Here is a 16,398-nt window from a genome sequence, read left to right on the forward strand (position 1 = left end):
TCCTGCCGCGGGCCGGCGCCCCACGCTCTGAGCCTCCCGCCTCCCGCCCCCGCCCAGGCCCGCCCCCACCTCCCCAAACCCCTCCTTAAGGGGGGCGGGGGGCATGCACGGGGCTGTGGAGGCTGGACCACGTGCCCGCTCTGCACTCCCGCCTCCCCCACGTGCCTCCTTCCACGCCAAGCTCCGCCTGGGCATTGCTGACAACGGATTAGGGCCTGCGGGGGTGGGGTCGCTCCCCAGGGAAAGGGGCTGCATTGATGCTCCTGGAATTCTGCTCCCTACTCTCCAGTACTCCCTCTTCTCCCAGGTCGCTGATAGCCAGGATTTCGGCTGGCGGTTTCAAGGGGCAAAGATCCAGCCCTGGGCCCTACCCCATCCTCCCCAACCACTGCCCCAGCAGCTGCTCACAGAGCTGGAAGCTGGGAAAGGGAAGAAGACCAGAAAACAGGAATCCCATTATATCTCCATGGGTTGTCTCAGAGTTCTCTGTCACATGCCAGCCCCTCTGACCCCTAGAGCCGCAAGAAGTGGGGAGGGAGAGGGTTGTTCATGGTGATGCTGGCTGGGCTGAGCCAGGAAGGACACCTGGAGATATTACTCATTGTTCTGGGTGAATTTGGGGATAGAATTATACATGGTTGTGACTTCCTCTCCCTCCATCCTCTAGGGCTCAAGGCTTGTGGGGTATCTGGTCTTTTGGCAATCAAGCCAGTCCTTGACCTCCTTGCCTGCTTGGAGCTCACTGTCAGCTACCTGACCAGAGAAGGTGGAAGACTTCAGAAAGATTACGGAGAAGTCAGAAGGTAAATGAGCATATCGAAGCATGGGGAGATGTAAATCAGCTTTAATAAGATCGGAGCTCCCCAAAAGCTAAGGTGTGGGCAGGAGCTGGGCACCCAGAAGGAGAGGGTACTGGCCAAGCTCTGTACCCTCTAGACACCATCCATCTCCTTCAGGGCTTGCAGGTGAGTCATGCATGCATGCTGGGGGAGAAAGGCTGCCTCCTCAGAACCCCCAGGGCCTCAGAGATGCTTGGTGCAGGACACAGAGGGCTGCCTGGGGACAAACAGTCCCAAAGGCTCTTGTCCAGCTCCTGCCTACTGCCAGGGAAAGGAGAAGAAGGTTACTTGGATTTCTGCCTTTCGGGCTCTTGAGACGAGGCTCCCACACTCACCTCTCTAGCATCTCTCCACTACAGCCTCCCCTGTTCTAGGACCTCTTATGGCTCCCTTGGCCTGCCCCATCAGGACCACATTCTTCCCCTGGGATTCAAGGTTTGTCCAGGTGGCTCCAGGCTTATGGCCGCCATTGCAAGCCTACATAATGCATAAGCTTATGATCATTTCCACTTTGTACCTTTGCTGTTCTCACCTGGAGGCTGTCCTCTCTTCTACTCTACTTTTAAAGCTCAGCACACTTTACTTCTCCCCTGGGACCACCCCAGACCACACTGATCCTTCTTGTCTTAAAATTCCACCAGTAAGGACTGTCAGGCCCATTTCTGAGCACCTTGGCACACTCTCCATCTCTAAATGCTTCATTCATTCAACAAACACACACCAAACAGAATTAGTGACCTCCCGCTACCCTGTAAATTCTCTTTGCCCAGTTTCACAAACTGATCCCACACTTTGCTTTGACAATACTGAACTTGCCACTTTTTCTCCAGAATACTGTATTTTTTTCATGCTTCTGTGCCTTTTCTTATGCTGTTCCTCTGCATTGATGCCTTTACTTATCTTGACAGTCTGGAAAACTTCTAGTTACCTTGATGACCCATATCCAATGTCCCTTCCAGGTCAATGCCCTGATCGTCTCAAGCTGGGTCAAGTGCTTTTTTCCTGTACTGTCATAGCCCCTGAGCTTCCTGCCATCATGGCACTGATCACATAACTATCAGTTACTCAACAGTTTCTCACACCAGCAAGTGAGTTCTGTGAGGGCAGGACTTAGATGGGGCCAGCAGTTGAGCTGGTGGTCAGTAGAGCCTATCAGAAAAATGGGTCCTAGCCTCGGTGCTGCTCCTTGCCAGCTGGTAGACCAGGCCCATTCCCCCTGGACCTCAGTGCCCCGTCTCTCAAATTAAGTGGCTGTGACCCAGAATGAAGTGATGCCAGGTAGGTGTAGGATGTCTTACCCATGGGAAGACCCACCTGAAGTGCACGTAGCAGAAGAAGCCTAGAGTCTGAAGGAGGAGGAAGAACAAGAAGATGTTGGGCCGCAGGCATGAGGAGGCCCCTGGGCGCTGGCCGGGTGGGCGGGGCTTCTTGGCTGCTGCTTTCTGAAAGGGAACACTCTAAAGTCCTGGAGCAGCTTCTTACCCAAAAGGAAAAAGGGGACCTGGAATCTGGGCCATGTGTGGGCTCTACTTCCTTTCACCAGGCTTGGGGCACCCTGCCTTTCACCAGGGAACTTGAAGAGGGGTCAGAGTATAAAGGTGCATCTCCCACCCTAGCTCCCATGGCTCCATCATCTGTGGGAACAGCTGGGAAGGTCTAGGGCCTAGGATCATCAGGGCTCCGAAGGGTCTAGAGATGAGAAAGAGAGAAGCAGAGAGCGAAAGACAGGATAATGGTGAGGGCAAAGGTAAGAGCAAGATGGGGCACAGGGAAGGGAGGGCTTCACCACCGAGTCTAAGTACTCCTGTTTCCCTTCTGGTCACTGAAGGGGGTTGGACCCAAGGGTCTCCAGGGCCCTGCTGGCATCGCGAGTCTATGGGACCGTCCAGAGAGCAGAGAGAAGATAAGATCTATATCACAGACACAGACACAGACGCAGGTGTGCCTGTCAGCAGTCCCAGGAGGGGGGCACAAGGGCAGGAGGGCCTGGGGATGCAGAAGTGCTAGAGGAAGGGGGCTGAGCCCGGACCTCAAGGATGGGGTCCTCAGGGTACCCCGTCCTTCCCTCTCACCAGTGGGCCCTGAAGGTCCTTCTGCAGGAGGCTCAGGATCTGATCCAGCTCTAAGAAATGATGCTTGGTGCCCACAGGCAGATAGAAGAGCTGGGCTCTTGAGGCCACGTGGGCAGCGGCATCCCTGATGGGGGTGGAAACCAAGGGAGATGACTCATTACGCCTTCTGGTTGCACCCAAACCTCCTAACCATTTCTCATAATCCCTAATGGCAGCACCTGGTGTGAAACAGACACCATCCATAGGGCCCCTTCTTAGGGGTTGGTCTTCTTACCCCAGACCTTCTTCCTGTATCCTCAGACAGCTTTAGCTCAGAGAAAGGTCTCCCTAAAGTTGTTTGTCTCAACTCTAGGCTCCTCAGGCTCTGCTTTCCATAGCCAGCCCCCAGGGGATTTAGTTCCTCTCCCTCTTCCCATCTTCCCACCCCCCCAGTGTCTAGATGTGGTATGGGACCCAGAATCCGGCATCCAGCCTGAAGCTTTCCTCTTCCATGGCATCAAGGTGACCTCCCTGTCCCCAGAACTCTATGGGTAGCTCCTGAGGCTTGGCCCAAAGTGGGATGTTAGGGGGCTGGGGACTTCCCGCCCCTTCAGCTGGGCCTGATCTTGGTTATGGTTCCTCCAGGAGCTGTCACTGAAGGAGGGCTCAGATTTACCAACCTTCCCTGGGGAGGTGGGGTGTCTGATAGGGGTCCCTCCCAGGGAGAGTTACTTCTAAACTAGGAATTTCAAACTTTAAACTTGATTCAATTAAGTTCAGATCAAGTGGATAGACCTAACTCTGCCCCAGCGCCTCCCCATCAGACTTGGTGCCGGATACTCAGAAAATGAGGAAAGGAATAAGAGGCCAAGGGAGGAACTTGAGGCTGAGCAAGTGGGTGGAGCAGGGCTTCTCTGCCCCTCCCCCACGGCCCCTCCTCTCAGGTGCCCTCACCTCATCTCTTGCAGGTGCTGGAGTAGAGTTCTCTGTCCATGGAGCAGGGCGCTGACCTTGGCAGAATCCTGCAGGAGGGTTGCCCTGTTCTCTAGGGCCCATGGCAGAGCCCCTCTCTTCTCAGAGTCCCTCTTCCCCAAGGACACTGCAGCCCTCTTCCTTCTGGAAGGCCTTGCCAGCTTACCTGGCCCCTCGTCAGTTTGGACATTATTGACACACTGAGTTTCTCCCCTGTCTAGCTGGCCTTCTGGATTCCCTCCCCCGCCAAACCCCTCTCCCTGAGGGTCATGGGCTCTCTGTCCTCTCCTACCTACTACCCCCCAGGGCACAGGCCAAGATGAGGCCAGTGCCGAATAACTCTCAATGCTTGGGCCTCTGTCTTGCTGAGTGGCCTGGAGAAGTGACCGCCCCTCTCTGGGATGGATAGAATCTGGCAGGAGGAGTTCTGAGCCTGGAAGTAGGATCAGAGAGGCCTAGCCTTGGAGTGCAGCCCCTTCCCCTCCTCCCCCCTCCAGCAGCCCAGCCTCAGCTGCTCTGGCCTGAGCACACAAGATGAAAGGCCTGCGCCGCCAGAGCCCAGCAGAGCTCCCAGGAGCCACGGGCCTCTTCTGCTCGGCATCTAACATCTTGACTGAGTCCAGCTCTCAGGCCCCAGGCTGGGCGTGCCACAGGGCATGGTTCCTTGGAGGAGAAGCCAGGATGGCAGGGGAGATGAAACAAGGATTCTGGTGCATCTGAGCATTAAGCAACCGTATGTGAATCAAATCACATGTGGAGCTACATGCAAATTAGCACCCAGTCTATTTCTGGCACTTGTCTACAGCCTGTGTCCAAATACCTGGCATCTCCTCTCCCCAGCCCCAGCTGCATGGATCCGTGGGCATGTGCTTGTGCGGGGCTACTCTCCTGCTCACTCCCCTGCGTGGCCGCTCCACCCCGTCCTGCCACCTGCAGCACAGCACCCCGCTCTCCTTTCCCTCCAGACCTTGGGGGAGACGAGTTCCTAAGTATAGCACTTGCTCCTCCTTCTGGGCAGAGGGAGCCCGCCGGTACCAGGGGCCCAGTGCCTGAGGGAGCGTGCTTTTCCAGGCCTGCAGGCAGGGCCTTGGGTGCCCCAGGGGCCACTCACCCAGGCTCCCACAGGCCTGGCGTGGCCCGGGGACCCCAGCTGCTTCTTCCATTGCCTCTCAGCCTGGGCCACCTGTTTGGACAGACCCTGGAGAGCCTGCAGGATCTGGCGGTGTCTGCCCAGCGTCTCCTCCAGGCCAAAGCTTCTTTCCCCTGGAGATTGAGGCAGAGCTGTGACAGGCAGCCAGCGACAGTGGGGTAGCAGATCCTATCTTTTGGGGGCTCCTTGGAGAGGGGGAGCAGAAAGGCATGGCTTCTGCTTCCAAGACTCTCTGCTGGAAAGATATGTCTGGGTGGTGGGGTGGGGTTAGGACAGAGCACCTGGGACCCAGGGCCTGCTAGATGCGGCCTCCACAGACCTTCCTCTCCCCATTAGTTAAAGGGCTCCTGGTCTGAAGGGAAGAGGATCCTGTGATGCTCAAATGGGCCCCTGCCCCACCTGCCTGCTCCCTGGGTCCCTACCCTCATCCTGCACTTCGGAGCTCAGCTGTGGAATCACGTCCTCCCTGGTGCCCAGGGCCAGCCTTGCCCGAAGCCCTTCCAGCTGCCTCGCCAGCCGGAGCTCCTCCATCTCCAGAAAGGGATGGGCGGGAGGCTGGGAAAAGAAGACAGAACTCAGGCCTGAAACCCATGGGAGATCTGCGGGTGAGGGGAGCTTTCCCACAGGGCCTCCAATCCCCCTCCTGGAGCAAACATTCATCGCAGCACCCCTGCTGGGTCTCCCTCGGCTCAGCCACCAGGCCCTGCGGGCTGCAGCGGATCCCCACACCCTTTGCTCCTGCTGCTGCCTGGCTCCAGCAGTCTCTCAGGACTCAGACCTTTGTCCCTGCTGCTCCTCCACTCAGCTACCTCTCTGCCCTTTCCAGCCCTTTCCAGCCCGTCTCTAATAGGTGGCCCTCCCTGCTCCCCCTGGGGGGTCAGGACCCCTCTTCTGTGCTCTCCCAGCCAGCTGGGGAGCTGCTTCGGGACAGGGCCTAGCTCTTAGGTCACCTCTGGCCCCCAGCACAGCCCAGAACAAGGCCTGGCCTGAGCAGAGCTCAGAGAGATAGACAGATAGCAGTAGATATAAAGGCTGGAACGACAGGACTGACTGCACAGGACGTGACCAGAAGCATCTGGGGCGGGGAGGGGTCCCTGGGCTGTCTCTCCCCCTGCTCTCCCCTGAAGGCCGGCCCAGGGCTGGCATCACCTTCGGATCCGGTTCACTCAGACTGAAGGTCAGGAAGGACAGGATGTCATGGTCATCTGGAAAGGGGGGAGAGGAGGGAAGGTAAGACACCCCCCTCCACCCCTCTGCCCACTTACTCAGCCCCCACCCTGCCAGACTCCATTATATTCCAGGCAGGCAGGAGATCTGGGTGATTTTGGGCAGCTCTATCCCTCGTCTTGCTCACTTCATAGGAAATGTGTGAGGGTCAGACAAGCAAATGGGGGACTGTGAGTGTTGACCCCCACACAGAGCCAAAGGTGGGCCCACGGTGAGTGGCTAGAGCCAGGGCAACAGACTGAGTGACACCCTCAGGCCCCACAGCATGGCTGCTACTGGCAGAGGCAACCAGGCAACGGCCACCTCCTCAGCATGGCATGTCACTCTCCTCCTCAGAAACCTTCCATGGCTCCCTAGTGCCTGGAGTCTAAGGACCAAAGTCCTGGCCTTCAAGAGCTCCCACTCTCAGATCACACCCTGCTTGCCAGCTGTGGGTCCGTCTGTGGACTCTTCATTGTGTTACAGCCTTTGGCTCCAGTTCCCTAAACACCCCTCATGGCTGTCCCTCTTCCACTCGCCCCACAGTTCCCAGCTAGGTGCGCTGGAATAAAGACTTCTTGTGCTGTATCCTATTTGAGACTTTCGGCAGCTTTGCATGGCAGACATGAGCTTCCCCGATGGTAACAGAGGCCCAGAGAGGGCTCGTGCATGACTCCCCAGGCCACATAGAAAGGAAGTGGCTGGCCCACACCCAGAGCTCTTTAGAAGGTGTGGTCAGGATGGGTCATGGGTCATTAGGTACCCACTCCTCTGCTCTCACCTGCCCAGAAGGCCCTCACCTGCCAGGGTGCTGGTGGCTGCCGAGACCCCAAAGAAACCTCCAGGAGCCAAAAGCAGGGGCCCCGTGTCAACGCAGACCTCATCTAGGTCGTTGGGAGTGAGGCCACTGTTCAGGGACACCTGAGGGTCACAGAGGACTGAGCCCCTTGGGCATGGAACCCCCTCCTCTCCCCTAACCCCAGCAGCGGGGCATCGTCCCCACCCCTGATTCACTGGCTCCCCGGGTTCTAAAGGCGGCCCCGGGGCTCGGTGTCAGAATGGCATGGGGGACACGCTCACCTGGTCTCACGCTAGCCCTCGTAAGTGTGTGCTCTGGGAGTTAGCGGTCTGTGCAGGGAGGAGGGTCCCCGTGTGTGCCAGGGACCCTATGTGGTGTCACGGGCACCGGTCTGTTGGGGTCATGGTGCTCACATAGCACCCCTGGAGCTCTGAGCCCTGCGCTCTGCCTCTCCCTGCCCAGAGCCTCTGCAAAAGCAGGAGGGGCTACTCACGCGCAGCCTCTGCCCCCAGTAGGTGATCCGTGCTCTGAAGGGGTACGGCAGGTTGCGGAAGTCCCGGTGGCAGGAGCCCAGCACCCGGCTGGCTCCGTCCCTGTGGGCACTTGGAATCCAGCCCGGCCACGTGGGACCTAAGGCCTGGCCAGTGGGGGTGGTCCCAGGGGCTGCTCTGCGTGGGCCTATGGCACCACCACCCTCCCCACTGGGTGACCCGGGATGGGACAGGTCCCTGTGGTCTAGTGTGAGTCTCCCTTGCTGCAGTCTGCTTCTTCAGCAGAAGAGAGACGAGCGGGAAACCAAGCCTTGCCTGGCAGAGTGCTGAGACTTGGAGTTTACAGAAGAGGCCCAGGCCTTCCTGTGACTCTTCCCTCGGGGGACAGAGCCTGGACCAACGTTGGAGTTCTGCCCTCAGTCCCCCAGGCCCACCGCCTCCTACCACTGTCTCTCCCTTACCCTCCATGTCCCCCTGCGCCTCTGGGCAAGGCTTCTCCAAGCTCAGAGCAGCAGGACAGACTCAGGACTGCCAACACGAGACGAGGTCTACGGGCCCGAGAGGTCCTGAGTGTCTCTGGGCACACAGGCACACAGACCTTCCGCCCAGAGGGAGGTGGCACGTCGCAGGGAGGAGCCCCAGCTCCAGCCAGCACCGTGTGACCTTGGGCAAATTACCACAGCCTTCCAGACCTGAGTTGCCCCATCTTGAAAATGAGGATAATAATTGAAACTACCTCATAACATTGTTATGAGGCTTAACTGAGACAGCGAATGCCGAGTGCTTGGCGCTGCGCCAGGCACCCAGGTAAGCCCTGCTCCGTAAGTGCTAGCAATTATTCTAATTGTTATGAGCTCAGGGGCGTTTGCTGAGAGACACGGGCGGACTGGCCCGGCTCCGAGGAGGGATGGGCAGCCACGTCATCCGGGAGAAAGGGAAGGCGCGGGCAGGCTGGCGGCTGGAGCAGGGGCAGGGCGTGGCCATCTGGCCTCAAATCTCAGCTCCGGCTCCGCACGCCGCGGATTGACCTCGGGCAAGTCACTCCACCTCTCCGGGGCTCAACATCCTCGACTGTAATTGGGGACTAATAATCCCCCCTCTCCAGAGTGTTGCTGACCAGATGAGATGCTGTGAGTGACAGCGCTCGGCACAGCCTCTGCCCTGAGTCATTTCGCACCCCGCCCCCCAAGCGGGGAAATGGGGGGGCTGTGAGGTTGAATGAATTGAGGACTCGGTGGGGCAGTTCCTGGGAAGCACAGGCAAGCTCTGGCCCCCACCCCAGAGGAGGCCCAGCTGGGACCAAGTGGGGGGGAGTTCCCAGGCAGCCGCCAGAAGCTCAGAGAAGAGGCCAGCGGAGGGCACAGCCCCGGCGGGGTGGGGGGTCTCCGTCAGAGGCTGGGGCAGGGGCCCGAGTCGGCGGTGGTGTGGGTCACCGCTGAGGCCCTCGTGGCCCAGGAGAGGGATGGGGGTCAGTCCAGACAGGCCCTTACCCACGAGGCTCGTAGCGAATGTGCCCATCGCTGGCCAGCACGCGGATGGCGGGGCTGTTCTGCATGGGAGGTGACAAGCAGCCTGAGCCGCGGGCACAGGGAGGAGGGTGATGGTGTAGATGGGGGGGGGCAGGAGATCACCACTCACCTGGGCATCCTCGGCCGAGGAGTCGAAGAGGATCCCGATGCCGTCCCACGAGGCCAGCCCCTCCAGGACGGAGCCTACTTGGCCCCTGCCGCGGGTGTACCACACGGCCTGCGGGTCCCCAGCCGCTCAACCCGGGGTCCCTCGGGACACTGGAACCTTGGGCTCACCACCCACCTCCCTGCCTCACCCCCTCTGCCAGGCCTTGGTTGGGGCCACTCACCAAGCCCTGGGCTCCCCGGCGCCCCGGCCCGGTCACCCTCATCTGCGCCTCCACCTCCCAGGCCGAGAAGAGGACGGGGACCCTGCTCCACACGGCGCCGCTGCGGTTCTGCAAGGATGGGGCCAGCCGCACTTCTTCCAGGCCCAGTATGGCATCTGTGGACCAGGGCAGCTCAGGCCTGGGGCCCCACCGTCCCCACTTGCCCCAGCATGCTCTCCCTGACCGGGGCAGGGCCGGGGGGTGGAAGGAGGTAACATCAAGGCCTGCCAGTAAATAACAGGCCAGCTGTTGGACATGGGAACCCACTGAAGAAGGGGGAGCAGGAGCCCAGCACAGCCGGGGAGGGGGGAGGCTTTGCCAGGACAGGGCAGTGGATGCCTGACCCACGGGGGGGTGCTTTACCTGCCTTCTCATGCAAGCCTCACCACAAATCTGTGTGGCCTGCTTTTAAAAGACCCCATTCTACACATGAGGAAACTGAGGCTCAGAAAAGTTAAGGAACTAAGTGGATTGGAACTCAGCTCCATCTGATTCCAAAGGGCGGCTGACCCTTGAACAACACAGCTTCAAATTGCACGGGTCCATTTAGACACGAATGTTTTCGATAAATGCAGTATGACTCTGCAAATGTATTTTCTCTCCCTTATGATTTTCTCCCTTCTTCTTTTTAAAAATCTATTTATTTAAGAGAGAGAGTGTGAGAGAGCAGGAGTGTGAGCAGGGGGAGGAGGAGTGGGGGAGGGTTAGGGAGGCAAAAGAATCTTGAGCAGACTCCGCGCTGAGTGTGGAGCCCGATCCCAGGACCCTGAGATCATGACCTGAGGCAAAACCAAGAATCTGGTGCTTAACGGACTCAGCCGCCCAGGCGTCCCTTTTTCTTATGATTTTCTTGATAACAACTTTCCTCTTTCTGGCGTAGTTATTCTAAGAATCCAGTATATAATGTCTACATCATACAAAAGATGCGTTACTTGACTGTGTATCGGGAAGGCTTCTGGTCAAGCTAATAACAGGTTTTGGAGGCGTCACAAGTTATACCCTAATTTTCTGCTGCGTGTGGGCTCAGCGCCCCTAACCCCTGCGTTGTTCGAGTGTCAGCTTTTTCCACCACAGGAGAGATTTGTGTCTACCCCTTTTTGTGTCTCAGGTGAGGAAACAGGCCTCAGGCAAAGGAAAAGGACATGCCCAAGGCCACAGGACACAGCAGAGCCCTTTGCGAGAACAGCCATGCTGGGGTTCAGGCCTCCAGGCCGTGGAAGCATGGAGAGACTCCAGGGTGGCCAAATGAGGCCGGGTGCTTCCTGGTGGGGGGATCTAGGGGACATCCCAAGGTGAGGAAAGCATGAAAGCAAAGGTGGGGACAGGCTGGCAGGACCGTGAGGAAAGGGTGGAGGATGGAGTGTGTGTGTGTGTGTGTGTGTGTGTGTGTGTGTGATTTATCAGGGGCTGTGGCTAAGTGGAGGCCTGTCTGGGAGGAGGAGGGAAAAGGGAGAGAAACTGAGGCAGGCTTGGCAGGAATCAGGGGAAGAGAGATCAGAGGCCTCACCCCAGCTGGCTCCCCACCCCTATGGCCTGCCAGCCTGGAACCTGGCCCAAGGCCCAGGCCTTGCCAGGACTTTCCGGAGACTGCTAATCCAGGCTGTTTGCTCAGCAAGGCCAGGGCTGGGGGCGGGGAGGCTCGGAGGCTGCAAGGCCAGATGTCCTGGGGGCCCTTTGAAGCCACCACTGCCTCTGAAGTGACTTGCAGGAGGCAGGGATTGTCCACCGAATAAGACACGCACGCAGCTTTACGTGGACCTCACCCCAAACTGCGGCCTCCTTGAGTCTGACAGCCCGTGTCTCTGGGCCGAGCACAGAGGGGCATGGTGGTGGGAGTCTGATGAAAGGATGAGTGAATGAATGAATGGACAGGAAGCATATCACTGCGTGATCTTGGAGAACGCTCCTCTGCTCCCCAGACATATGGTCTGGGACACTCCAGACTCGACCGGGCCCAGAGCAGGGAGTGTTATACAGGCCCTGCCATCGTAGGCCTGAGACGGGGCCTGGCTTGGTGCTGTGAGAATTGGGCCCTTTCTTTGCTTACCTCCTGTGCCTCTGTGAGGGAAGTATTGGGCCAAAGACCCTTCTGACAGGGCCTGTCATCTGGCAGGGATATTTGTTCTGATCTCAGTCAGAAATCATGCCCTTCCTCAGCACCTCCATCTCATAGACACAGAAATACATAGTGGATCTGCTTTCTCTCTTTGCTTTGCCTGCTAGGTGGCTCTGAACCAGATCCATGGCCTAACTCTGAAGGTTGGGCAGACCACACAGCATGTTTAGGTGACAAGCCATGTTCTGGACTCATCAGCCTCAGCCTTAGGCAGCCTCTGCCTTAGTCTTGTTCATTCCTAATTTGAGCTCCTCTGTACTGCACGGGTCCTTATAAGTCCTCAGAAAGCCTGTTGAGGGGCGCCTGGGTGGGTTAAGCGTCATTTTGGCTCAGGTCATGATCTCAGGGTTGTGAGATTGAGCCTCACATCAGGGAAACAAATCCTTTGCGAACGAGACCAAGTAGAAGACAGACTCTATGGGCCTGGGTTTGGAAGTTCCTCTCCTGCCTGCTTCCACCCAAAGCACACACAGGGCGGAGCTGGTGCCCTCTGGCAAAGCAGCTGGTTAGGTAGCTCCCTCCGGGAAGCTCCCCCCGCCCCGTTCTCATGGACGGCCACAGGCCTGGCAGCGAGGAGCAGGGAGAAGGGAGGCAGGTGCTGGTCCACGAAGCCTTGTGTCTGTGTGGGACGCAGCGTGTGAGCGAGCATGTGTGTGCTTATGGGTCCAAGAGGCAGAGGAAGAAGAGGGGGTCCAAAGAGAGGCGAAAGGAAAAGAGAAGTCCTGGGGCAGAGAAAGAGAGAGGCCGAGAGGAGAAACGGAGACTGGTGGATGGGGGTGGGGTTGCGGTGGCTGGAGAAGGAAAGAAGCCTGGGAGGGGTCCTGGGGCTGAGGCCACTGCCTGCCTCAGGTCTGGGCCCCTCTTGGGTAGCGGCTCGTACCAGCAGGCCCACTCGACCCCAAGTCACAGGCACCTAGAGCTGGTCAGCCCCTCCAGCTGGTCCCCACCCCACACCTCACCTCCATGATGACTCCAGAAGGGTATTCCTGCCCCGGGCAACGCTGGTCTTGGTCCTTTGAAGCTGAGCTTGTACTCAAACCTTCTCTGAGGGGGACTGGCCCCCTCAGGGCTGTGGGGGCCCAGGAGCAGAAGGAGGAGAAGGCAGCGCCAGGGCTTGGGGCCGCCGACCACCAGCATTGTGAAGGGACCTGGCGTCCAGGGCTTGGGGCCGCCGACCACCAGCATTGTGAAGGGACCTGGTGTCCAGGGCTTGGGGCCGCCGACCACCAGCATTGTGAAGGGATCTGGTGTCCGGGCCCCAGGGAGGAGCTGCAGCTGGGAGGCCAGGGAGGGGCTCCGGGGACTGGGCCAGGTGGGGAGGAGCTGGCTTCTGGCACTGTCCTCTCCCTTCATCCCTGACACAGACATCCTGTTCCTTCTAGGCCTGACCTCAGGCCAGCCCCTCCCTCATCTCCAGCCTGACCCCTGACCTCTCACGCAACTGGTTCTACCCCTGTTTCTGGGCTCAGGCCATCTTCCCACCTTCCCTCAGCTCCAGCAGCCATGAAGCCTCAGGGATCACGAGCACAGGCCCCGGCCCTCAGCAGCCCTGTCCTCTCCCCTTGCTCAGGACGGGCCTCCACCTCCTGCCTCCTTCCCACAGGCAGGTGTTGTCCCAACTGTCTGGTCATCGTCCCTGCCCCCTGCACCCCGCCCCGCCCCTGGCCTTCCCTGTCCCGCTCGCTCTGCCGGGGCACTCAGCTCAGTCCCACATTCCCTAACACTCATGTTTCCAAGCAGCCTGGTTTCCTCCACACATAAATTCCATGAAGAAAAGAAAGGGAGTCCTAACAGACAGAGCGATTAAATGCAATGTGTGGACCTTGTTGGGAGCCTAATTTTAACGAACCGACTGGGGAAAATGAGACTGTTGGGGGAAATCTGAACAATGAATATTTGATTACATAAGGAATTACTGTTAAAGACTTTAGGAGTAATAATGGTACTGTGGTTACATTTTTTTAAAAGAGTGTTTCGTCTTTTAGAGAAACGTAGGAAAGCTGTACCGACGAATTGATATCCTGTCTGGGATCTGCTTCCAAGGGTCCCGGAGCTCAGAGCTTGGGGGTGCAGGGGCACGGAGGGCACAGGATTGGTCTGGAGCTGCTGTTCAAGCTGGAGGGCGAGGATGCCTGCGCTCATTACTCTCCGCTGCATGTGTTTATATGATTATTTCCATACTAAACACGTCTTAAAAAAGAAATCCTATGTTTCAAATATTTTTCACTCAAATAAATGTTCACTTTCCCGAGTGGCTGGCTCATTCGCCAAGCATTCTGGCTAGCTGAGGTCTCACTGCGCTTTGTAAGTTCCCGGTAGGATTACGTTACCAAAGCTCTACGAATTAATTAAAATCGAGGCGGTAAGTGGAAAATTTTAGGACACGCTAAAAGGAAACCTTCATTTCTCACCAGTAAGCCCTCGGCCCCCTCCCCCCGCTGTCCCCCTCACCTTCTCGGCCACGCTGTGGAAAGGCAGGCCCCGGTGTGGCCCTGCTCCCTCGCCTGCCACTCAGGCCTTCTCGCTCCTGCCCCCACTGCCCCATGACAACCGCTCCAGCCAGGCCTGACGGCGACTCTGTTCTTTGCGTCTAGTGGACACTTCTCAACCTGCCTCTGCCGTGTGGAAGGCCGAGGAACATCCACTTCCCCCCCCCCCTCCCCCCCCCCCCCCCCCGCTCGCTCCGGGTGGCACCCCTCCCCCTTGCCCCTGGTGGCTCCTTTCCTCTGCCCTTCCTCCCGGGCCCCTCCCACTGCAGCTCCCTGTGCTCGCACCTCTCACTCTCCACCTGCTTCCTGGCCAAGCGTGCCCACAGCCACGGCCCCCAGCACATCGCTGTGCTCAGGATCTCCAAACCTCCACTGTCAAGGCTTCTCCCGGAGCCGCAGGCCTGAAGGACGTCTAACTCTGCGGGGGCATCCCTACTTGGATGTCCCAGAGGGCCCCAGACAACACATCCTACCAACCTCCTGATCTCCAACCTCTGGCCCGTCCTTGTCCAGGGCTGGCGTCTCAGGGCTGGCGGCCCCGAGCCCTCCCTGGTCAAACCAGAGCGAGCTCTTCAATTTGCTCTTGCTACTTGCAGACCGCCTTACCTGGTCCTCTCATCTCCAAGCCTGTCTCTGTCTTGTGAAATGGGGGAATAACAGCGTGTATCTCCAGGAGTTGACTGGAGGGGTGCACGAGGGATACATCTAGCGTGCTGAGAACGGGGCCTGGCCGATAGTTAGCACTCAGATCAGTAAGATGTTAACTGTATTCACCTTCCTCTCCACCTCGTATGGCTTCCCCAGCCCAGGCCACCACCAGTCACCTCCTGCCTGGCCAGCTGCAGCCTCCCCACTGTCTCCCTGTCTCCACTCCGGACACTCCCACCCCCAGGGCCAGACTGTAGCCAGAATTATTTTTCTACAGTGCAGATCTGACCACATCACTCTTTGGTCCTGAACACTTCAATTGCTCTCGGTCACCTTTGTACAAAGTTAAACTCATGGGATCTGCAGAGCCGGCGGGGGGGGGGGCGGGGCGTCTGGGCCCTGCTTTCTCTCCAGCCTTGCTTGCTCCTGAAAGCCCCCATTGGCACCTGAGGCCCAGCCACACCAGGCTAAGGCACCTTTCCCCAGGCAGTGCCCCTCCGTTGTCCGAAGCACCTCATTCTCTGTCCCTGCCCGACCTCCAGGTGTCTGAGAAGCCACCGAGCGCCTCCTGCCTGCTCCACCTCACCAGATTTCGGGGCACCAACTTGAGCCTGAGTGGGATCCCCATCGTCATGAGCTCCATGAGGATAAGAACTCCATTTTCCTTGTCTATGTCTAAGCAGCCAGCAAGGGCAGAAGGATGAGAAAAAAGGAAGGAGGGAACAAAAAAGCCATAGGCCAAGTGAGAGAATGGAAGGAAGGACGGAGGGGAGGGGAGGGGAGGGGAGGGGAGGGGAGGGGAGGAAGGAAGGAAGGAAGGAAGGAAGGAAGGAAGGAAGGAAGGAAGGAAGGATGGATGGGGGAGGACTCGCATGCCACCAGGTGGAAAGACCGGGAGCACCTGGCTACGTGGGCCTGCATGCCCGCAGGTCCCTATCCGCTGGCCCCCGCCCCTTCTCTGTCCCGACCCCACAGCCACGCACGATTGCAGGGCTCTGAACCCAAGCCAATTGTCAAAATGCCCCGCCAGCAAAGTCAGGCTGGTAGCTCGATATTGGCCATAGCGAGAATACACCACGGATGTCAGCAAACTCTAAATCAGAGCTCCCTGCCACGCCCTGGGTCTGCCCATGACCATCACCGGGGCGCTGACTGGCTCCCTCCCCGGGTGCTGGCTCCCGCTGCAGGCACACCCCCTGTGCTCTGGCAGGCGCCCAGCCACCCCTCCTGCTCTAAAGGGAGGCTCCCCCTTGGATCGCTCCATTCCCGCACTGCTACCTTTTCTGCCCCCTCAGACGTGGATACGGCCAGAAGGTAAACGTCCTTCCCTTTGGCATCAGACTTGCTCATGCCTCTGCCGCCTTCAAACCCCTACCTCATCCTCTTTCCCCTTACAGCTCAGTTTCCCAAGACTGGCGACCTTCCCGCAGCGCTCACACCCCCTAGCCAGGCCCGGAAATTGCACCCCCACAAACTCAGGTTTTGCTAAAGTCACCAGCGAGCGGCCTCCTCGTTGGCTAACCCCAGGGGCAGGCTCCGGTCTTCTGGGAAGAAGGGACCTGCTGGCTTGTCCCTCGTCTCTGCCGTAGGGCAGGCTGCTGCCTCCCTCTCTGTGCCTTGCCTGGTCAGCCTCCTCTCATTGGCCTTTGAATGCAAAGAGCTCCCCCAGGCATGGTCCTGGGCCCTCTTCTCTTCTGCACGTCCTCCCAAGTGACCTCCTCCTTGGCCCGGGCTTCCGAC

At 58.5% G+C, this 16,398-nt stretch overlaps 1 protein-coding gene across 1 annotated transcript; it reads right to left on the reverse strand.

Moving 5' to 3' along the window:
- Positions 1-79: 79 nt before the first annotated feature.
- On the reverse strand, positions 80-13,927 carry LMAN1L (lectin, mannose binding 1 like). The gene is made up of 13 exons (XM_087856785.1): positions 12,481-13,927; positions 9,367-9,521; positions 9,147-9,254; positions 8,999-9,057; positions 7,511-7,610; positions 7,019-7,139; positions 6,162-6,217; positions 5,435-5,567; positions 4,974-5,125; positions 3,845-3,912; positions 2,912-3,035; positions 2,154-2,281; positions 80-1,100 (listed from the first exon to the last, which is right to left on the reverse strand). The coding sequence occupies exons 1-13, from the start codon at positions 12,887-12,889 to the stop codon at positions 971-973; spliced, it is 1,743 nt and encodes a 580-aa protein (XP_087712911.1). The 5' UTR covers positions 12,890-13,927; the 3' UTR covers positions 80-970.
- Positions 13,928-16,398: the final 2,471 nt, after the last annotated feature.

The sequence above is a fragment of the Ursus americanus genome, chromosome 28 (genome assembly GCF_024610735.1).
Source record: "Ursus americanus isolate L20-20 chromosome 28, mUrsAme1.1.p, whole genome shotgun sequence".
Taxonomy (NCBI): Eukaryota; Metazoa; Chordata; class Mammalia; order Carnivora; family Ursidae; genus Ursus; species Ursus americanus.

Excerpts from the sequence above, each read along its gene's own strand:
- LMAN1L (XM_087856785.1), bottom strand. The coding sequence starts at position 12,889 with ATGTCTGTGTCAGGGATGAAGGGAGAGGACAGTGCCAGAAGCCAGCTC. Across the intron at positions 9,058-9,146 it reads CCTCGGCCGAGGATGCCCAG|AACAGCCCCGCCATCCGCGT; the intron begins GTGAGTGGTGAT and ends CCTCCCATGCAG. Across the intron at positions 5,126-5,434 it reads CTCCGAAGTGCAGGATGAGG|GGGAAAGAAGCTTTGGCCTG; the intron begins GTAGGGACCCAG and ends CTCAATCTCCAG.